At 39.3% G+C, this 23,969-nt stretch overlaps 1 protein-coding gene across 16 annotated transcripts in view; it reads left to right on the top strand.

Annotated features, from left to right (window-relative positions):
• Positions 1 to 23,969, top strand: part of DMD (dystrophin) — a 2,277,745-nt gene that overhangs the window by 2,101,885 nt on the left and 151,891 nt on the right. For 12 of the 16 annotated variants that reach the window (XM_064364425.1, XM_064364424.1, XM_064364427.1 and 9 more), the window contains one exon: positions 20,331 to 20,392. In XM_064364425.1, coding sequence (XP_064220495.1) covers positions 20,331 to 20,392 — 62 coding nt within the window. Of the gene's footprint in view, positions 1 to 14,452; positions 14,604 to 20,330; positions 20,393 to 23,969 lie in introns of those variants that run through there. The other 4 variants (XM_012448888.3, XM_012448889.3, XM_012448890.3 and 1 more) reach the window with 1 other exon arrangement.

Below are 23,969 nucleotides of genomic sequence, written 5' to 3' on the forward strand. Positions count from 1 at the left end.
CTTTAAGGTCACTTGTGAATCTAATGTTTTGGTATTTTCAGAATTAATCAGAAGGGAACTGACAGCATGACCTGAATCTGTCCTATATTTATATAAACATCCTGTGTAATATGCCTCATTTTTTGTCCAGTTGTATACATTTTTGAATGTTAAATTTGATTTTAGGGCAAACACTTTTTTTAAAAAAATTTTAATCACCTTTATTAAATAATAATTTACACACAGTAAACTGCCTCCATTTAAAGTGATTCAGTGATTTTTGACAGATGTGTACTTGTGAAACTACCACTGCAGTCAGATTAGAGAACATTCTTACTCCCCCAAAAGCCTCCTTATGTCCCTTTGCAGGTCATTTTTCCTTTCACCCCTCATTCTGGGCAACCATTGATTTTCTTTCTCTCACTACATATTACTTTGCATTTTTGAGAATTTTCTATAAATAGAATCATACAGTATTTTTGTATGTATCTGGTTTCTTATATTCAGCATAATGGTTTTGTTTCCAGCTTGAGGATATTATGACTAAAACTGCTAAAAATTATATACTTGTTTTTCTAAATACCCTTTTCAAAATCTTACTTTTGAGAAGCATATTACTAATATAACTTCCCAGGTCATATGTGTATTTGTTCATTCTATTCATTCAGTGTTATCTTATTAACAAGCAACTGGAGGACATGCACCAAGGATAAATTGACCAGGTGCTAACTGAATTCTGTGAGAAAGTCCTAGTTTCTAACATTCTTTCTTGGGAGTAGATGTGTAACAGCTGCTTTTACTGCATAACAAACCAACCCTAAAACTTACTGGCTTAGCACAAATGTCAGCAAACATTTTCTATAAAGGACAACCTAGTAAACAGTATAGGCTTTGTAGAGCACTTTGTGTCTTTGTTGCATATTCTTTTTCTTTTTACAACTCTTTAAAAATGTAGTCACACTTAGCCGAGAGGCTGTACAGAAGCAGGCCACAGACCAAATTTGAGCAATAGTTCATAAACTCTGTAACCCAATAGCCATTTACTTAGCTCACTATTTGATGGGTAGACTGGACCATTTATGTGGTGTGAACAGTTGTACTAACTACTCTTTGCCATGCATGTTTATGCATCTGTAGTCAGCTGGTGGCTGGATAAGGTATCATGACCTGACTCCTATGTCTGATGGTTGGCAGGCTGTCATCTAGGAACAGATGCGACTAGATCTGTGTGTATCTCATCATCCAACATGCTAGTTCAGGCTTCTTCACATGGAGACTTGTCAGGTTTCTGCTTGTGTCGTATTTGGTAGTATCCATTATAGCCAAAGCACATCATGTCATATGGCCACCCCAGATGTAAGGAGTGGGGAAAGACTCCACCTCTTGGTGGGAAGAGATACAAAGGCACATTGCAAGAGCTGGACTCCAAGGAGGGGCCTAGAACTTTTGGCCATTTTGCAAGGTATCATAAAATATTGAAGAAAAGTTACAGGAAGGTTCCTCTGTGGACCAAATTATTTTCTGAATTTAGATGTAGATAAAATGGGGTGGGCTGTTACAATTCATGATTTGTGAGTAATTATTGCTAGTCTAAACTGTTTGTGGCTTCACAGTCAATGGTAGACATACAGCATCCATAATCTAGTGCTTTTAAAATATAAGAAATACTGATTACAAATGTAGTTAGTTAACCACTTATTACTACTGAGAATTTAATGAAAGCTGCTGTGATTAAATACTGAAAAAAGAAAGATTGTGACTTTCTTTCTGTAACTTTCAAAGCTGATCACTCTTTTGAAAGGAATTTTCTTCTTAAAGCTGTTATTTTTACTCTTAATATGCTTAATATCACCATGGCTGTGGACTGTCTAAAATGTTCCTACAATTACAAGAGAATACTTTTTAAAATCATGATGATTATCAGTCTTCCTGGACACTTATTCAGATAAATTTCCCCAAGCAATTAATAGGATGAATTTATGAGCATTAAATAGAATGGGAACCATCCAGCCCTAAAAGGTCAGCGTTCTGTCAGGCACACACTTGCCAATTTGTCGGCCTGGATCTGGGCACACTAGCAAGGGCTTTGAATTAGGTCTCACTGCAAGATGGAAGCAGAAGGACATTTCTCAGTTTATGTTTTGAAGTGTTTTGCTCAGACAGGCATTGTGCAGTTGTGTGTAGTAGTGTGAGCTACCTGTTACTCCCCTTGACAATACTTTTAGCAGCACTGTTTTTCCTTTGGAAATGTGACAATATCACCATGCCATTTGGAAGAAAACAAAAAGGCTGAGTGATTCCTGGTATACTCCCAAACAGCCACCCAAACGAACAGCTGGCAGAGAAGACACCCCCTAAAACTTGGAGCAGATTCTCAGCCCCTGCAGCATCTCATGTGGCTAGAACTTCAGACTTGATGAACGCCTCCCCAACTTGCTCCCCCTCCTGAATCTTTTAATCCTCCTCCAGTCTCTTGCAATGCTCCAGCCCCTACCAGGGAATAAGACTGCAAACTGTCTTCCCTCAACTTACTTCCAAATCCTAGTCAAGAGAAATTATAATGATGTGTCATTGTCCAGTGGGCATATAGTTCATCCATTTCTTTATGCAGTAAAGTCTGTAGCTTTCATCTTTTTTGCCAATCCACCATAAAAATTACATTTTATATGTCATCCTGTTACACACACACACACACACACACACACATCTATATCTGGAAATCTTTTTCTGTCTATTCATACTTGTATGATTGAAAGAAAAAATTTCACAAAACATTACTTACCATTACCAAATAATACACTTTCATATTTTCTTTTTTGTTTAATTTCAACTTTTATTTTTTGTTACATGGGAATATCGCATGATGCTGAGGTTTGGGGCTCATGATCTGTTACCCAGGTTGTGAGCATAGTACCCGATAGGTAGTTTTACAACCCACTCTCCCCGCTCCAGTCTCTATTCTGTCATATTTTCTATTCTTTTCTGTTTCATTAAGAACAATACTGGTAATGATCCACTATATGGATTTCATGACGTACTAATGGTTCATGACCTGCAGTTTGAGAAATGCTGTACCTAGTTTTATCCCTGCCTCAGGCCAGGCCATCAGAAAGCTGCAGTCTCAGACCACTTTGCCTTGGCCCCCATAAGATTGCTTCAACTCAGGTGTACTGTGGCATCATGTTCTTTGCTTATGTTGAGAGCCACTGAAAACTGCTGAAGGTATTTTTCTGAAAGTCGATGGCATGCCGTGTCTCCCATCTTAAATCCCATTCAGATCTAAGTTTATTCAATCTAAGTCATTCAGAACTTGGATTTTCCTTTGTTTCACTTAAAGAATTATATTCTTTCCTCCTTATCAATAATCCAAATAATAAAATAGATCATATTTCCTTTTATATTTTTTCCTTTGCTTTGGTATCTACAAAGCCCACAGCCAAATTATACCCACCTTTTAAGAAACCTTTTCACTGAAATATATTAGGCATATAGAAAATAAGGGAGATGTTGGTTAAAGGACACAAAATTTAAGTTAGAAGGAATAAGTTTAAGAACTCTATTGTACACCGTGGTGACTCTAGGTAATGAAAATGTAGTATATTCTTGAAAATTGCTAAAAAAGTAGATTGAAGTGTTATCACCACAAGAAATGATAAGTATATGAGGTAATGCATATGTTGCTTAGCTTGATTTAGCCATTCCACAGTGAATACATATTTCAAAACATGTTATACATGATAAAGATACACAATTTTTATCAATTTAAAAAATAAATTAGAAAAAATGGCTCAAACTTAAATGTGCAGAAAAATGAATTTTCACAGCCCGAACACTTTCATTTAACCAGCATCCAAATCAAGAAACGGAACGTTACTATCCCTTAGAAGACCCTTTGTGTGCCCTTCTGATAGTTACCCATCCTCCAAAGGTGATCACTATCTTGATTTTGAACACCATTAAATATTCTGGCCTGTTCTTGTCCTTTATATAAATGAAATTGCACAGCATGTACTCTTTAATGTCTCACTTCTATAAACCTGGATGCATCCATACTATTGTATGAAGTTGTGGATTGTTCATTTTCATTGGTGTATACTATCCCATTGTGTCAATATCCTGCAATATATTATATAGGCTACTGTTGATGGGCATTTGGTAGAAAGAATGATGTTATAAACATTTGGAAACATGCCATTTAATGAATATATGTATGCATTCCTTTGAGGACTATATCAAAAGGTAGGATTTCTGGGTCATAGGGTATGTATGTATTCAGCTTCTCTACATTCTGCGAAACAGTTTTCCAATGTGGTTGTACCAGTTTGCACTCCTACTAAAAGAGCATGAGAGTTCTAGTTGCTCCACATCCTTTCCGACACTGTAATTTTTGTCTTTCTCATTCTGGTGGGTATGCATAGCAAAATTTTAATAACCACATCAAACACTGTGATTTTTAAATCTGTGTTCTGGCTGAGCACAGCAGCTCATGCCTGTAATTCCTACGCCTTGGGAGGCCGAGGTGGGCTGATCACTTGAGGTCAAGGAGTTCGAAATGCCTGGGCAACATAGTGAAACCCCATCTCTACTAAAAGTACAAAAAATTAGCCAGGCATGGTGGCAGGCACCTGTAATCCCAGCTACTTGGGAGGCTGAGGCATGAGAATTGCTTGAACCTTGGAGGCGGAGGTTGCAGTGAGCTGAGATCCTGCCACTGCACTCCAGCCTAGGTAACAGAGTGAGACCCTGCCTCAAAACAAAAAACAGGCTGGGCGCAGTGGCTCAGGCCTGTAATCCCAGCACTTTGGGAGGCTGAGGCAGGCAGCTCACAAGGTCAGGAATTCAAGACTAGTCTGATCAACATGGTGAAACCCCATCTCTACTAAAAATATAAAAAATTTGCTGGACATGGTGGCACGCGCCACCTGTAATCCCACCTACTCAGGAGGCTGAGGGAGGAGAATCGCTTGAACCTGGGAGGCAGAGGTTGCAGTGAGCTGAGATCGCACCACTGCACTCCAGCCCGGATGACAGAGTGAGACTCCATCTCAAAAACAAACAAACAACGACAACAACAAAAAAATCTGTGTTTTAAATTTTCCTCTCTTCTTAAGGTTTTATGCTGTTTATATTTCCTGAATGCTAGATTTCATCTAGTAATTTTTAAGAGTTATACATTGTTATAAGTTGCCCTAAAGCCTTTATAGAACAATGCATGGTATAAATATGTACATAGTATATACACAAATATGAATCCATGAATGCACAGCTAATAATGCCATTAGCAAAAATCCTACACTTTTCCTCTAGCCCTCACATTCAATTGGCTCAAAAGTAGCATTGATTTTATTCTATAACCCATCATGAATTCAATCTCTCCACCAATTCCCAGTGCTACTTTCTTAGTTCAGGCTTTCGTCCACTCTTAACTGGGCTGTTGTCATCGTCTACTTGGCATACATTTCCATTCTGATCCCTACCCTCTTTTCTATCCTTGTTTCTTCCCACTTCAAATTTAATTCTATTTAAAACAGAAGGTCGGGTGCGGTGGCTCACGCCTGTAATCCCAGCACTTCGGGAGGCCGAGGCGGGTGGATCACGAGGTCAAGAGATCGAGACCATCCTGGCCAACATGGTGAAACCCCATCTCTACTAAAAATACACAAATTAGCCGGGTGTTTGGTACGCGCCTGAAGCCCCAGCTACTTGGGAGGCTGAAGCGGAAGAACCGCTTGAACCCGGGAGGCGGAGGTTGCAGTGAGCTGAGACTGTGCCCCTGTGCTCCAGCCTGGCAACAGAGCAGAGCAAGACTCCATCTCAAAAACAAACAAACAAACAAACAAAAACATAAAGACATTCAAAATTTCAGGTGGTGCCAATTTTTTCTTCTCTATCCATCATATGAGAAGAGGCTTGCAAATCTTTGTCAGCCTGCTTCTAAGGGATGAGAGTAGGTCAAGCTGAGAGGACCTCAACTCCCACATTAAAATCTTACTGATATTAACTCAAGAATGTGATTTGATGTCCTAACGGGGATAGTAGTATTTTCTGCCAGTTAGCCTTCCCAAGATATAAAACCCAATATTGGCCGATTATATTTTTGAGTTCTAAAAAGCATAAACTTATAACACAGCTGTATATTAACATAAAAATTCTGTACCTTAGTAAATTATTAATATTAGCGATTAGCTCACAGAGTCAATGTAAGAAACTTGTTTCAACTCTTAATATACTAGCAAAAAGAAAAAAAAACCACACACACATGAAACCTGATTTAAGAACTAACTAGGCGATTTAAGTCTACTTAGTTTTTAATTGAAGTGCATGTTCTCTAATCCCAAGAGGTCAAACTAATCACCTTTCCCTTTTTGCTGCTTTTTTTCTCTCTCTTTCTGTAATTATTATAATCTGTCTGATATTGTGTTGAGCTATATATGGATCTATCTTCCCTCATTAGATCATAAGCTCCTTAAGGAGAAGGCCATATTTCCTTGGGATCCCACTAGTAAAAAAAAAAACAAAAAACAAAAAACAAAAATGCCAGTTTACAATGTTGAAATATTTATATATTTCCACAATCTCCAAACACTCCGCAGGTTTTACCAAACATAAAGAAAAAATGAGAAGAGTTTAAATGATAAGCAAAGACATATGTAAGTGTTCCATAAATATACTATGTTTGAAGCTATTTAAAGAACTTAATATAGGATAATATTTAATAGAGAAATGTAGTCTAGATACAGCACATGCAAAACATATCTTGGAAATTTGTGGATAAATAAAAGTTCCTTGCATCTGTATTTTCCTTTCATCTTCAGAATATGCCTTGACAAAAATAAGTCAGAGCTGAAGTACAAGATTCAGATATTGGTAGATCACTAATTGGTTTAAGTGGATTTTATCTTCATTTCCCCTTTTATGGAACCCTGTCTTTGTGTGGAATTCCTACCACATGGTGGCTATTCAAGGCTTGCCACCGGGAGGCCTTCTCCAGCAAGCTAGGGGATATTTCTCCCTCACTGTCTCCCACCAAATCAGTATTCACTTGCTCTCTAACTACTCTAAGTTTCTGCTGTCTGACAATATGAACATGGATACACCTTTTAACATGCATGAATACTATTCGTGTTTTAATCTCAGACCCACAGAATGATAGCAAATGGTGTGAAATTTATACCTATCTTAGGCTATCGCTAGTGTTTTATCTTGCAAAAAAAAATTCTTACTTTTCCTACTTGCTTCCTTCTTAAATGTAAAAAGCAAAAAGAGGAAAGGTGCCTTTTGTAAACTGCTAAAGAGGAAGAACTAAAACTCAGACATCTCATTTTCCTTCACATGACAATCTAAAACAGAATGTTAAAGGGAATTTATTTTGTTCTGTATACCTAGCTGTATTCCTGAACATATTGGGATCTCTTTTAAGAAATCATACCTGCCTGACAGGCTACTTTGCATGAACACAGCATTCTCCAGTCTTCAAATTGCTGTTAGAGTCATTATGTCATTTTGACCCACGATATAAGAGTATTATCCACACTCTATAGATGAGTTAACAAAAGCTTCCGAGGGGTTAAGTGACTTGTCTGTAAAGGGTTAAGTGCCCGCCTCTAAGGGGTAGAACTGGTCTGGAAGCTCTGTCCCTCTGTCTTCATGCCTTTGCTATAATACACAGCTACGCTTGCTGAAGATTAAGAAAGCTGCTTTTGATAGAGTGTGATTCTTGTAGATACTCATCTCAGCGAAAGAAAAAAAAAAAAACCGCTGGTGTCTTCATCTGTAGCATTTGATTATTACATTTTCCTTATCTGTTTCAACTTAGGATGACTTCCTTGTTCGCTTAATTGACTTGGTAATTCCTTTGTTTACTTTTTTCCAAATCTCAAGAAGCAAGTCTAGAGTATTAACAATGGTTACATTAGCATTTAGCATTTTTTATGAAATTTGAGTATTTCAGAAAGAGGTAATTTAGGCAGGCATGTATGTAGAACTTTGCATTTTAATTAAAAAGACTCTAAATGAAATGAACCTCTGACAGTAACAGATGACTACTTCTAAAAGCTGCATTACTACTTGATATATGCTCAGTATTTTCTTGTGGATAATAAGTCCTATGACTTGTTTCAAGAAAAGTGACAGGACTAAAACAATTAAAAAAGACAAAGCTGCTCTTTTTTAATCATATGCTCATAAATAAAACTAGGTTGTGAATTGTTTCCAGAGAAGCAATTGACAAAGTATAAGTAAATCACTCTAAGAACTAAAGCTGCCTTGATTTTTTTAAAATGTTCAACATACCCTCTATCCTTGTCCAATAATGAATTTTTTTTGACAAATAAATATTTACAAAGTATGAAATATAGACTTTGTGCCTTTCCTAAGGCCGAAACATACTGTTTAAACTAAAATTTAATATTTTTTTCTCACCTCAAATACACCAAAATAAGAACATAACTTAAAAGTAATTCTCTCTTGTAGTAGACTGACCATTAATCTTTTGTTAGATGATACTGGCATTGTGAGTTTCAGGTAGAAAGAAAAACTGTAATTTCTAGATTGATCAGAAAATCTGAGAGTATTTATGGATTTGAAGAAAACAATAAAGTCTGGCAAAATAGAATTTTCTGTAACCTCCATTGTGAAGTCAATCAAGAAGGAGGAATCTTTCAACATCTTCTGTTTTGCAGTGAAAATTCTTCATGCAGTAAATAGTTTGATTGGGTAGATCAAAGGGTTAATTTACTTCTGATTTGAGAAGAGACCCAGACTTCCCCGATTTTTTTTTTTAATGTGATGTGTGGGAGGGAGGTAGAAAGAGGCCTCAGAATGAATTCACTAATTGGGGTTTTCACCTGCTGTGAGTCTAATCGAATACAAAGTCTTATTTGTAGCTGAAGAGGAGGAGAGATTATGCAGAGTGTAAGAATTTCTGCCTAGTTTTGAAATTCCTCTTAAATTTGGCACAATTGGTGGGGAAAAGCAGACAAATAGTTACAACTTTGAGCTGTTGTTAAGGTAGACCAGGAATGCTGTAGTCAGATATACTTGAACCACCTTAACCAGTGATCCATTTTTAGCAGGAGGTGGTGTGGGTCATATACTTGGGTTATCTCTATAGCTGGCAGGCTAATAGGTACTCCAAATTCTTTCCCATGAAGCAGTCACCGCCCTGTGAGGTTAATGAAGTATGGCTTTGTTTTAGTGAAGATGTTAAAATTCACATCTTTTTAGATGTTCGGCTTGATATAGGTGACTCGGTGAAGCTCTGAGAAATCTTATTAAAAGAAAACTGCGTGAGAGTGAAGCAGAGCTCTGACTTTATCTGGACCCTGTCTGGCGAAATCTCTGGTTTAGATGGCAGCTGGCTCAGAGAGAACTTTCCTCAGCCTGGCTTACTCTGCCTCCCTAAAGAGGCAGGGCCTGGAAAAATAGGCTTTTGTGTGGGTGTGAAGTGCTCTGTGTCTGAACGTAGAGGCGTCTTCATTTGCTGGTTAATGTGAGCTGGCTGGATATTCTTACATCCAGAAGATGTTGGTTTCAGATTGATCTAGGGAGACTGTTATATGTGTTTTAATTTGTATGCTCTAGTATTTGCTGTATTCAGCAATGATTCACCATCACTATAAGCCAATCCGTTTGTTAAACATCTGAATCATACTGTTCATGGTTAATACTTCTACTATGTAAAGAGGAACTAGGAATTCTTATGTCTTTACTGTATACCCAAATGTTGACATTTTATTACGGAATATGTATTGTACTTAATTGAAGTGATATCTATACACTAAATGGATTTTTATAAAGTGACACAGGTTATACTTAAACTTAGGGAGCACAAGGCAATATAGATAGAAAGTCTTAGAGCTAGAGAGAAGCTGAACCCTAGGAGGTGGTGAAGTCCCTTGGGACGACCATCCCTCCGGGCAAGTACCCAGTTCAAACCATCCCTTGTCTTTGTGCTTTCCTATGCCACTTCTCATTTTTACACAGCTAACATCAGGCTAACATTGAAACCACATGCAACCCAGAAAGGAAAAATACCTGTTTGTGGAAGGTAGGAATAGCCTAGCTTCAGCTGTTAGACCTTCACACCCTACACTAGATGGGCTCATTCAAACCCAAGACCCTTCCCGCTTCCAACAGTGACACTGCAAACCCATAGCTCCAATTCAGACATCTTCCCTCTGAGCTCCACACTCAGATGTCCTACTGTCTCTTGGTTACCTACACTTTTACATCACCACCTCCAATTCATTATGTTCAAGACCGAATTCATCATCTCTTTCTTGACCCGCTTCTGCCCCCTCCTCCTGAAATTCCTAGCTTGGAGAATGCTGCTCATCCAATCTTGATTGTCACTCAAGGGCAATGGTCCTTAACCTTCACTGCATATTAGAATCACTTGGAGAGTCTTAGAAATCCTGATGTCCAAGACCAATTAAATTAGAATCTCAGGGTGATAAACCTCAAGCATCTAAATTTATTAACAATTCCTGAATGATTCCAAAGGGTGGCCAAGCTTCAGGACTATTGCTTTACTTCCTCCCTCTCTTCCATTCATACATCCAGTCAGTCAAGACTTCTGTAGTTGCTACCTTATTCTATCATTTCTCCACCTCCTCGGCCACTGCTGTAATTTAGATCCTCCTCATACTGTAGTCTCCTTGTACCTGATGTCCGAATTCCAGACTCTCTCTTCTGATCAATCCCCCACACCACTGCCTGAGTGATTTTTCTAAAACACAAATCTGACAGAGCCACACTCATGCTTTAATTCTTTCTTCCTTAAACAGCTCCCTCATACCTTTCAGGATACAAGTCAAACTCCAGATTGTCACACTAAGCCCTTTTCAGTTTTCCCATTTCTCTAGCCATTCCTTGACATTCTTTCCAGAAGATCAAGCAGACCGTTGACGGTCTTGTAAAGAACAAGCTGGTTGCACCCTTTTTACCCTCACACCTGCTGTTGTCACCATTCATAATTGTTGATTTGCCTTTACCCTCAAAAGGCCAGAAGCTCTTTGTGGGCCTACAGAGGAGGATTGTATGAATACTTATCCAATGACTGAGTATTGCCTGCTTTTTAGCTCCAGTGTGGGGGGATCTTACTTTCTCCTCCATCAGGAGTCCCCATTCAGCAGCCCCAGAGGGTGGCTTTGGCTGGATGGGTCTCAGTTTGGTCAGTGTCCTGGGAGAAACAGATGGTACATTCAAAAGGAACACTTGAAGAGAGTATAATGAAAAGGCTATTTACAGGGTCTAGGCAGGCTAGGGGAAAAAAAACAGGAATGGTAAACATTTGCCCAAAGGGATAAAGGAAGAGAATGGTTTACATAACTGGTGGAATGCTGTTGCTGTAGGAAAGGACTGACCCACAAGGACTTGTGGCTACAGGTCAAGGAACTCAGCAGCTGCCAGGCTAGAGATCAGTAGGAGGGAACCTGAAAATAAATACCCAAACATCACTCTCCTCCTGTCCTTTCCTCTTCTATAGGCCTTTCATCACTGCTTCCCAATTGGCTGAAAGCAAAAAGAAGCCAAATGGCAGGCAGGCCTGATTGGCGTCCCCACAGAGGTCCAACCTCCTGGGACACAGAGTAGAATGGAGAAGGACAAAGAATAGAGATGGAGGGAAGAATGGAGAAGTATCCTACACAGTCCCTTAGGTCGGAGATGCCCTTAATTTTATAAAGATATTCTCAAAGTTTAAGTGGTTCAAATACCAGAGTTTTGGCTATGGGAAAATTTACTGGGTGGCCTTATTTGACCTCATCCCATTTAATTTCTTCTTTATTTCTAGCAAATTGGCTCTTCTCTGTTCTGAGCCATCAGTGAGATTGTCTACGAGCATATTAGAAAAAAACACAGACCTTTCCCACAATAAAGGAAGCTATGTCTCTTCATGGCAGCATAGCAGAATAGCTAAAAGCATGAGTTTTGCAGCTGGACTCTCTAATTCCAATCCTTGCACCGTTCTAGATGGTGGTACTAGGAACAAGTAGGTCATAGCTGATTCTGAAGTCAAAATTTTAGCTGAAGTTTGTTCTGGTGGCAGGGCTGCAGGCCCTTTTCATGTCCCTGGTTCATATCAAAACAGTAATAAGAATAATCAGAAGAGGGAGGAGAAGAAGAAACAGCTACTATAAACAAGCAATTAATATATTATCATACATGGCCCCGCTACCTAATTTACATAGGATATGAAGGTATATCAATTATGTTCTTTTCTAAATGCTTTTCTCTAATAAGCGAAATCCATAATCTGGCTGCAACTGACAACAAAACAGTCTCTGTGATGCCTGTGTCATTTCTAAATAATACTTTCAGTATTTAATTATAACATGACATCAAGATTTGGGAACAAGTCTTCAAGTGCCTATACTCCAGTTTAAAAAAGAACTTAAAGATGTATTTTTGAGGATTGCCATCTGTCAATTTTTTAAAAAAAGTCTGAATAGTGATTTCTTATTCCATTCTTTTTTCTTGTCAACAGATTGTTCTTAGTAGTTTTCTAATTGGACACTTGAGAAAAGAGACTTAAGTATTTATAGAGAAGCATGTCAGAACGCCTGAATTTTGAGCAGGTAATTGAAAAGTGTAAAACAAACAAAAAACAGGAAAGGAAGAGAGTGACAAATGTCTTACTCTACAGGTTTTGCAAATCCTCAGTTTATTGATTTCTAATTTTTGCAAATGTCCACGCTGTGAGGCTTGTGTCTTTTAGTTGAAATAAACATAAACAATAGTTAAATGATTTGCCGCGCTGACACAGAGATTGCTGTCTCTGATTTACTGCAAAGGGCACTACTTCCTCATCACAAGACACAAATCTCTCTTTCCCAAAGATAGGAGCAGACCTAGAATATACTCTTTGACCAAGGGACAACTTCGGCCAAAGCGAATCTTAGTGTGCCCCCCTCAGACCGTAATAGCAGCTGCCTTCACAACTCACTAGCTAAAAATTGCTAAAGGGCAACACTAAGAAATCTCAATGTATGAGCCAGAATGCCAGAAGAAATGCGATATTCGCTTAAAACTAGCAATAACTACCATACATACGTGCACATATCTTTAGTGATAACATTTCCCTTTGTATTTGGTTTGTTAAAGCTAATAAAGAAACCTCGCACTCCCTTTTGCTTTTGTCCACATACTTTATATTTGCCTCTTTTGCCATGCTGTAGCATTAGATAAAACAAGATGGGTGTCCTTCCACCTAAAACATTCTATGAGAAAAAATGTTGAGCAAAAAAAGGAGTATTTAAAAAGAAGCCGGACATGGTGGCGTGAATCTGTAATCACAGGCACTTGAAGGCCGAAGTGGGAGGATTACTTGAGCCCCAGGAGTTGGGAGACCAGCGTGGGCAACACAGTGAGACCCGCATCCCTTAAGAAATACATTTTTAAAAGGGGACCACATTTAAACTGTAGACTGAAGTGGAATGAATCAGCCAGAAAGGAGAGTGGAAAGCAAATGTTTGAAAGAAAATAAAAAGAAAAGCAAGCCAACAAAATAAATGGACAAGAAGAACAGTGAAAATATCACTAACCGTTTATCATAAGATTCTCTTTAGATGCTAATCTAAGGTATTATTTGAAGTTTGCAGAAAATTCTTGTGCTAATAAAGGCTTTCTTTTTTTTTTTTTTTAATATTTCCAAACTTGAAATAATTGTGTGTAGTTAACGTCTATCATATTGTAAACTCTAAAATTAGAATCATTTGAACTGTTCAGGCCCTGTAACTTTTCCAAAAAAATATTGTATTGGAAATGAGTTCCTTTAAAGGACCAAACCGTGCAACACCACTGGTGGTAGTGTCTTAATTTAGAGAGTCCATACCAGTGATTCTCAAGCATTAGTGTGCTCAGAGTTTCTGGTTCAGTAGGTCTGGGCCGGGCCGAGGGAATTTTCATTTCTAAGAAGTTCCCAGGTGATACTGACACTGCTATTCCCAGGGACTACATTTTGAGAACCGCTTCTATGTCATAAATCCAAATACAAAGGCTTTTTCACAATCCTTTTTAGCCTAGGATGAGCCTGACTGCAATTTCTCGTCCTTATCGCCGGCCACTTTAATCTTCACTTGACGGGAAAGGGAGAGAGAATTATGCATGCATTTTTTTTTCTTTCATTTTTAAAAAAGAAAACTCCAAGCCCACACTCTTAATTATCTTCGATGAGGTCATTTGCACCTGGGTCATTTATTTAGGCAACAAGTAGTCTTGCTAGAGGCTTTAAGGAGGTGTTAGCAGAGACTTGTGTGGCTTCCAGGTTCCTGGGTCTACCTTAAATCCCCTTCCTCTTTCTTTCTGTGTTTCTTTTTTTCTCTTTTCTTTTTCCTTTCCGTTTTGAAAGCCCCAACTGCTCAGTCTCTGGGTGTCCGGGTTCCCAGGTCCCTAGGTGGGGGCGGAGCCCGACACGGCCCCGCCCCGTCTGCCCGCAGCGCCCCCTCCCCGGCCCGCCCGCGCCGGCTCCTCCGCAGTGCTTTCGGCGGCGAGCTTGGGCGGCGGTGACGGCGGCGGCGGCGCTCCACTTTCGGGGAGCCCGGCGGCTCTGGGAAGCTCACTCCTCCACTGGTACCCACCCTCGACCGCAGAGCCCTTGCAGCCATGAGGGAACAGCTCAAAGGGTAAGTGAATCTCGGCCCCGGCCCCCTCCGAACGCCGCAATCCGTGCACTTGTGGCGCGAGCAGGGGCAGGCTGAGGCGGTCAAAACTTGGACAGGCGCGGCAGCGGCTGGACCCGGGGCGCCGGGCAGCTGGGCGTCTAGGAACCTCTCCCGCGGGTTTCCGCGTCGCCGCTGCAGGTGCGCCTCCGGGGATTCTCTCCAGGCGCCGGGCTAGTGGGGAACCTCTTTCCTCGGCTTTGGGACGGGCTCGGAGAGAAAAAGCTGATTTCTCTTCTTCCCCAGAGGGGACAACGCGTTCCTCACGCGGGGATTGGGGCCGGGGGAGCTTTTTGCTCCTTTCCAGGCTGCCAGTGTGGACGTGAGCAAGGCAGGCTGTTCCTAAATCGTTCCTCTTACTCGCAGAAGGAAGGGGCGCACGCGGCGCTACCTTCCATTGCACTGCAAGTGCCAAAAGGTCAACTTTCTGCCTGATTTCTTCCGAGGATTCCAACTGACATTTCCCTCGCTGCATTTTCTACCGTGCTCATTCCATGCCCCAAGACCTGCAGAAATCAGGAAAGAAAGAACAAACAACTAAAGCCCAGAAGTCAAGGATTTCAGTTTGGGCTTTTTTTTTTTTTTTTTTTTTTGCCCTTTGGAATTGGGTGTGGAGTCATTTCTGGGGTGTTCTCTCGCGTTTCTCCAGGTGTCTGTGCTCACCTCAAGCAAAGTTTGTCACTCCCGATCCGAGCACGGCAAGGAAAAGGGCAGGACACTTTGCTTATCTTAGTCAAATTTGGAGTTAAGTTTCAAGCTTTAAATTGAAGCGGTTTAGTTGCTTGAGGGAGGCATAATATTAATTATAAACTGTTTTTACATCATGGAAAAAAATCCATTCGATTTAAGTGGTGAGCTTTCAAGTGGCGTCTTTAAGTGAAATCTGCATTCTTCCTTGGGCGATAAACTCTTGGTCCTCTGCTTTATCCCTGCCACCTGTCTTTGTCACCCCCTACCCCATCACCCTTTCTTTTTTGCCTAGATTTTTTATTACCTTTTTCCGAAGCCCCTCTTTGGAGGATACATTTGCTGTTGGAGGAGCGAGAGGAGCAAATGAAACAACACGGTTATATGAAAGGTCTCTGACCCCTGAACACCGTGGAATTGGTTTCAGGCATCATTGTTTGATCTCCGATTGGACACGACCCTGAAAAGAAATTGCTTGGCTGAAGTTGAGGGTGGGAGTTAAACCTTGAAAAGCAAATAGAACCGAGGACAAGTAACAGCTGGAACAGCCTCCGAGGCAATCATCTTTGCCCTGGCTTGAGCCAAACAGAATAAAATGGTAAATATCCCAGGGAACAAGAAATGGAAACTAAAATAGGATTTCTGATACTTACATTGACGCCCACCCCTCCAAAGCCCTGCCCCACGGTAGCAGAAACTTTAAAATATATTTTACCATCCACACCCTGCCAGTATTCCAGCAATACAAGCCAAGTTCAACAATTCAGCATGCAAATGCCAAGGTTCCTCTAGAAAAAGAGTCTGATCCCCAGATTAAAGGGAAATCATTTGTGTGTGTGGATCAATGGGCTCCAGATTATATATGAAGCCAAACTCTAATCCTCTGCAAATCGCAAGAGAACGCTACCTTTTTATATTGCTGCATAGCGATTAGTTTTCTCCCTGGGAAGTAGCGGAAAGATAGTTTTTTAAAAAAGGCAACTGTTCGGAATATTTTCAGTACCAAGTAACAGTGGTGGCAGAAGAAATCTTATTTTAATTAGGCAACTGCCATTTTCCCAGCCACGGCACTAGATATTTGTTACTTTTTACAAGTGTTTAATGTTTGTTTTTAAGAAACTAAAAAAGCAATTCCAGTAAGTCTGATTATTCCAGCACTGACAGCAGGAACAGCTCTGAGGCAGTTATAATAACCTTGCACACTACTTGAAACTAAAGAAGGTGAGAGAAAATTTAAATTGTATGGTAGGAAATTAGGTCAGCCTTGTGCTCAGTAAAGTAATGCTTTAATTTCTTGTTATTGACAAGTAGGTGTTGCCGGGGTCTTTTGTCACAGTCGATGGTTTTATATTTTAATTTCCATCAGGTTCCTATCACAGCCTCAAATAAAAGGGAAAAAGAGAGATTATCATGGTTTGTACATATAAAGAGAAGAGGGGAAATCTTCATATAAATACTGCTCAGAGAGGCATATCTGATGCCAGGCTTTGGAACCAGCAGTGCCAAAAATCAATAAGATTTGCTTTTAAAGATTTAAAGAGCGTTTTAAGGATTATTTATGAAGCTGATCTCTGTGTTAATGTATATACAGACTTATGATCTATGTTGAACATTATTCTCAGAAAGGCCAAACAAAGGTGTACCCGTTAACATGTGAACAGGTTTCAGAATTTCCTTTTTGGTTGTTCATGGTATATGGGGAGTGCATTTCCGATGTGGAGAGTGAAATGCAGAAAAGAGACAATTACCAAAAACAGTGCCACCCACCCTTCCACTCCCTCCTTCCTAGCACACCATGTTTTTCTATATTGTCTGCATATTTCAGGTAAGTGTGAACTCTTCTCATGGAGTTATTGAGAAATCTCTACTGTTTTTGAAGGCAGGCACAGAGTAAGAAATGAAGCTGTAAAATCTTTATTGATCACGGACAAAAAATTGGTTTGTCCTTCAGAGTGGAAGATAGAAATGAATTATGCAGATTTGTGCCTACTGTTTCATCCAGTCCATATTCATAGTTCGTATCTATTTTGGGGGGTTAAATGTGTCCCAGTAGGGGGTCTGGATTCATCACAGGTAGAAAATACTCACATGCTGTGAAGTATTTGGTTCATCATATAGTTACCAAAAAATCTGAAGCTATGTTGCCAAGCACTTTCAGTATTAAATGATTAAAAGACTATTTCTCTCCTTTTGAGGATTAGTCACACCCTTTATTCTTTTCTTCTTTCCGCTTGTGCTCACTTCTTTTGCTTAGAACTGGTTTGCAATTGAAGTGAAACTTAGATTGCAAAGATGAAATCTAAATCTGTTTTTCTAGTTCTTTTGCACTGCTTAAAAATAAAAGGTTTGTGTGTTGAAGGTGAGAAAGGTTAGCTTTGGAATTGTTTGAGGAGCTCATTTATCTGTGTTACTCCAGTCCTCCTGAATCACAGATAACTACTGGGAGAATAGTACCTATCAAGGACTAGTATCTTAACTCACAAATGGGCAATGGAATTGGGGGCTTAGAATTTCTTCCTTCTTCCAGTAAAGGAGATTCTCAGTTTTGCCAGGGACTGATGGATTAAAGAAAATTATTTCTAAAACCCTTTTCATAATTTTAACCTTCAAAATAAATTCTTTAAAAAGGTAGGAAATGTAGGTATGCCAACAGTCGTGAGATTTCTTTCCGAGATGGGGAGCTACATGAAGCCCTCATTCATTCTATGTGGGATTCTCCTGTAAATTGTATGCACCGTTTCTGTTTCCTTTTAGAATTGCGTTTGGTACAAGTTTATTTCTTGCCTATGTGTCTCCAATTTGAAGTCCACTCCAGATGGTGGCTTTTCGGGGTGGTTCCCTGTCTCTGTCTCATCAGGCTTATCAGCTCAGCTAAATGTTTTTCTGCAGATCTATAGAAGATGTTCCAGTCCTTACAAATATCCTGGAGATGGGACATTGTTGTTACATAGTGTGACTAGTAAGGGCTTGTGTGAGCCCTTGTACGTGTGGGCACACATGTGTGTGCTTCCTCTCTTCTCTCTTCCTTTCTCCCTGGTGCTAATATCACGTCTGAATGACCTTTGGAAATAGAGGAGGCCTGAATGCAGAGTGGTCTCAATAGAAGGTAACCTTTCTTTGCTCTGCACTTGTGTACGGAATTGGTACACACTCACTTTGTGAGCTGAGAAACGCCTGAGAACAAGCAACATTTTTTCCATGAAGCTGCAAGCTGCAGCCTCCTTGTACTGTGCATCTAAAGTACCAGGCCCGCCTACCCCTTCCCCAGATCCTAAATTGGCTTGGTCATGGGGTTTCCTAAAACCCCTTAAAGCACAGAGACCACATCTCATCCACTTCTTGCGCTTTAAGACTTGAATGTCACTGTGTTACATTCCCTCAACTGATAAGTCCTTGTTATACTCCTCAAATGTGAATTGTCTCTGTGGAAAAGTAAAAAAGAACTGAATGTATTTGGAAGACAGTGAAACAGCCCTTCACAAGTGAACATTTTCTTGCAAACTGATTTCAGTAGCCCTCACTGTTCAATCACTGGTTGGCAAATATCACAGGGATGGTCTTTGAAGTTGTACAGTTTGGGTGATTTCCATATATCTTTATGAGATTTGTGATTGTATTATTTTTCTCAAACCAACTTAAATGGTTCTTTTCACTTATTTTTTTTTAATCACAGGTGATAACATATAGTGTGTTGGTTTTGCTCTCTACGAAGCATCTTTCTTAGGCTTGATTAACTATAGTTGGATTCACATCTATATTGTAATCAACTAATAATAGTTTTGCTTTTAATAGATGACAATTTGAGGGGCACTGATACCAAAAGCGACCACATATTGAGCACCAAACGGTGCCGGTCACTTACCTATAGCAACTTAATCCTTTAATCCTCCAAGGTAAGCAGACTTGCTTTAAATTTCACCCCCAGTAGGGCACAGAGCCCTAAAATTCAAAACATATGCTAAGGCCATTTGACATTGTTGCCTCTCCAAACTCCTCTTGCTGTGTGAAGCCTCTGTACCATGTGGTCCTCTTGAAATTCCCCAATTTAAGTGATTTCTCTTTTTTTTCCTTCCCTACCCTTCCCCCCAAAAGATTATGAATAGGCTCTGCATATGAGTACCCAAATATCATTCAAAACTTCATTTTACTGTATCAAAGCCTGTCATGTAATCCCTGAAAACTGGAAATACGATGCTATGGTGATTTATGTAGATGGGCCAAAGTAAGGAAAAGTATATGTAGTTATTTCTCCAGGGTTTATTCACGTAACTGAATGAGGAACAAAGGTGTTTTGTTCTTTTTGTGGCAGGAGCTGATAGTTAGCAACTACACTTCAAGAAATGGAAGAGAGCTGTGAATGCTTCATTCAGGCCCAAGTAAATATAGGAAGAGGTGTAGTGGTGTATAGTATAGCATACTGAGTTTAAAGAAAAAACACTCTGAAAGTAACGGGAAGAAGGAATTTATGATATATTAGTTAGGCACTGGATATACCTTAAGCTGAAATGAAATACAGGTATCATGGATATGAGATCTGGATATGTAGAGAAAAGAGTAATGGAAAAATGTCAGGGGCAGTGAAAGCAAATGAGAAGTGAGATGATTTATATTTATTGAGCTAATGTCCGGCATCTCTTTGACAGAGTTGAATAATTGTCAGTGTCCTTTCTGTAGTGTTTCACATTGGATGGGTGAAGAAATCCTGATATTCGATTATTGATCACGTAACAAGGTCAATTTATCGTAACTGAGGCGCATTCAATTTGTGGATACAAAGAAGAAACAAATTCTGGAAGCGAATAATGTTTATATTGCTTTTCCCTTTGAAAACAAAGACAGGGGCCTTTCTGCTTGTAAGATAAACATTTCTTCAATACACTATGGAAGGACTTTGAAATAAAGACTCCGAATGGTTCAAAAGCAAATCATGTTGCTTTGGTTTTTTCTCTTTTCTCGACCACCCGTTGTAAATTCTAAAGTCTTTCTTTATGTTTTGTGTTTTAGCCACGAGACCCAAACAACTTGCTGGGACCATCCCAAAATGACAGAGCTCTACCAATCTTTAGGTAAGGACAAAGCCCTGTTTTCTCCAAGTTAAGTGACCGGTGGCTTTTAGGATAAACCGGTTTGTAGCGTGAAAGTTATTTGCTATGTAAATATATTACTAGATTGTTTCAAGGGTGAAAGCAATGGCACCTTCCTATCCCAAATTGACAATCACCTTTCTTTTTTTCAGAGGTTCCTTAAAAACAAGTTTTAGAAGTTGATTGATTTCTAAAAATTCAATACACCTGAAAGGGCCTAAAGGTCTTTGTAGTTTTCTTTGCTCCCTAAAAGGGTGGAAAAACACTTGCAATTTACAGCTGTTTTTTTTTCTTCCCACGAAGATGGAAAACTGTTTCAGGTGCTTATTGATTCCTTCCATGTGAAACCGAGACAACCCTTTTGCCAAACCACAGCTGTTGTGTAAAGAAATTTTCTGCGGTCTTTCCAGTGCTCACAATTCCTAAGGCCTGGCAGGTCATTAATGTGAACATTTAAATGATTTCTTTACTATGGCTTGTTTTGTGTTTATGTAAGAGCCTGACAGTTGTGTTCTCTTTCCCCTCATAACTTGAAATGTTTTGAATAGGTACATAGTATGCAAATAGGGGTTTCAAAACACCAGTCTTTTTAACACTTGAAGAACGGCTAGATATCTCGTTTGTCATTTTAGATCTACAAGGAATATTCTGAAATGAATTATCTTGAGTTGCAGCTTGTTTTTGTTTTTGTTTTGTTTTGGGACAGGGTTTTGCTCTGTCTACCAGGCTGGAGTGCAGTGGTACAGTCATAGCTCATGCAGCCTCGAAGCCCTCTGTTTTTGTGCCTCAGCTTCCTGGGTAGCTGGGACTACAGGCATGCACCTCCGTGTCCACCTCATTTTAAAAATTTATTTATTTTATTTTTGTAGAGATAGGTCTCACTATGTTGCTCAGGCTGTGTGTTTGTATGTTTTTCTTTTTTAATAAAAAAAGTTAGTCATGTCTTCTCTACTTTTTAAAGTCTGTATTTCTGTGAATGGACATGCTGGTAGACTAAAACGTGTAAGGCGATCTCTTTGGATTTAAGGTTACGTGATAAAGACCGTGGGAATCAGGGTGCTTAAACATAAATTCTGTGTAGGTATATGTAAGTGGGGTGTGTGTGTCAGGGGATACATAGGAATTACTGCTTTTGTGTCATAGATTCTCACTGAATGAATTGCAACTATAGAGACACCAAGGACTAAAGAAGAGATATTAGCCAAAAAATTGTTTTATTAAACATTTTTCTAATTATAAATGATCTAAATTTCTTCTAGAAAACCTGAAAAATGCAAATAAAAAACATGAAAAAGAAAAAAGTCACTTATACTAGTCAGAGCTATCCGATACATTTAAAGTAATATGATGTCATTTCAGTTTAGTAATAAGTGTGTAAACGTTTAAAATCTACATAAAATTGGGATCAGCTAATTTTCGAGTGCTACATTTCCAGCCCCTACAGAATGTTTTTGGCTTATAATTGCAGACTGTTTATACCACAGGTGGAAAACGTGAATGCTTATCTTTTGGCAAATGAGACAATGAAACAGCTTCATCTGAAGTGGGCAGCAGCTGTCCTGGGCAAGCTGGTCTTCTATCCCAGTACTCCCAGAACCCCTGATTGTACAAGAGAAACTAGAAATCTGTCTGGAAAGAACTAATTTAAATTTGTCTGTGTGCCTCCTGATCATAACCTGTGGTTTACACAGATTTAGCCCACTTCTAATATTTCCTACCCTAATTACAGTGATTTCTAGTTGTAATATTTTAATTTACTCTTAAAATTATTATAGAATTAATACCTATTTAATATTTTTTTTGTCTTTTTTTTTTTTCCTTTTTGTGGAGAACGGGGTCTCACTATATTGCCCAGGCAGGTCTCAAACTCCTGGGCTCAAGCTATCCTCCCGCCTCTGCCTCCCTAAGAGCTAGGATTACAGGCGTGAGCCACAGCGCCCGGCCTGTATTTTTAAAAATTTAAAAATACAGACAGGCTAACAAAAAAAAGAAATCATAACCTACTTCTTAGAGTTAGCTGATGTTTAATAATCTAGTAGATATCTTCAAAAATGTCTTTCTATATATATATTTTTCTAGAAGCTGAATCATTCTCTCTTTTTTTTTTTTTTAAATGAGTCTTTGCTCTTGTCACCCAGGCTGGAGTGCAGTGCTGCAATTTCAGCTCACTGCAACCACAGCCTCCTGGGATCAAGCTATTCTCTTGCCTCAGTCTCCTGAGTGGCTGGGGTCACAGGCGTCCACCACCAAGACTGGCTAATTTTTTTTTTAAATTTATAGTAGAGATAGGGTTTCACCATGGTGGCCAGGCTGGTCTCAAACTCCTGACCTCGGGTGATCCACCTGCCTTGGTCTCCCAAAGTGCTGGGATTGCAGGTGTGAGCCACCGTGCCCAAATCATTCTCTTATAACTTGCTTTTTTTTTCCACTGGAAAGTAAGGTATTACCATGGCCATGTTTCCATTTTGTTGTTTAGTATTCTGTACTACTTATTTTCATTTACTCTGTAGTGAGGAACCACAAACATGTTTGATGAAAAGCTAATTATGGGCTATCAATGAATACATGTTTGCTCGATTAATATGAATTCAATTTACATTTAATCATTATATTTCTAAAATTTTTTCAGTAGTTTGGATGTGGTGACAAACTCACTTGAATACAAGTGAGTTCACTTGGATAAACTCACTTGGAGCTACATTTGGATTGGGCTTGTGAAATCACTCAATTTCAAATGATAACAGAAAATTACAGTTGTGGGGGATTTTAGAACTCATTTATTGCAGACTTCCTTTTTTATTAAATCAAGTTTGAGGTGTAATTTGTATATAATAAAAGGAAACCATCGTAAGTGTACGATCAATTCCAGCCCCCTTTGAAATTCTGTTTCATGCTAGCCTAATAACAAACCATTTGCAAGTGAATTAAGTGTTGAAATTTCCTTTTCACCATTCAGAGGTGATATTATTTTTGTAACAATCAAATATTCGTTGGACTTTTATCCAAATGGCAATTAATCAGATAACATCTCCCATTTATTGAGGGCCTATTATACGTGCGCCACATGAGACATGCCAGCAACCAGCTTCCATAGTGGATGGTACCAACATCCACATTTCACAGGACAGTGAAGCCAAGCTCAGGGAGGCATTGATCAGGGCTACACAGCTATGTGGAGCTACACCTGGATTTGTCCTTGGTCTTGTGTTAGTGCTTTCACTGCTGTCATTGATTTTATTCACTAGGTAAAGTATGTTCATGTTGATTACTTCATACCTGCTACACATATATATGAATTGGTTGTTTTATCTATGAATAGTAAGTTACTTGAATGGTATTTCTGGAAATGGTATGGTGGGTTCCTAAACAATGAGCACTCCTTTCACTGTTGCCTGGCACACCCAGAATGATTGACTTAGTTTATTATATGGCTACATCTTTTTTTTTTTTTTTTTTTTTTTTTTTGAGAGAGGGTCTCACTCTGTTGCCCAGGCTAGAGTGCAGTGGTATGATCTCTGCTCATGGCAACCTCTGCTTCCCAGGTTCAAGTGATTCTCCT

Source organism: Aotus nancymaae, unplaced genomic scaffold, assembly GCF_030222135.1.
Source record: "Aotus nancymaae isolate 86718 unplaced genomic scaffold, 86718_ANA_hifiasm-v0.15.2.pri h1tg000058l, whole genome shotgun sequence".
Classification (NCBI taxonomy): Eukaryota; Metazoa; Chordata; class Mammalia; order Primates; family Aotidae; genus Aotus; species Aotus nancymaae.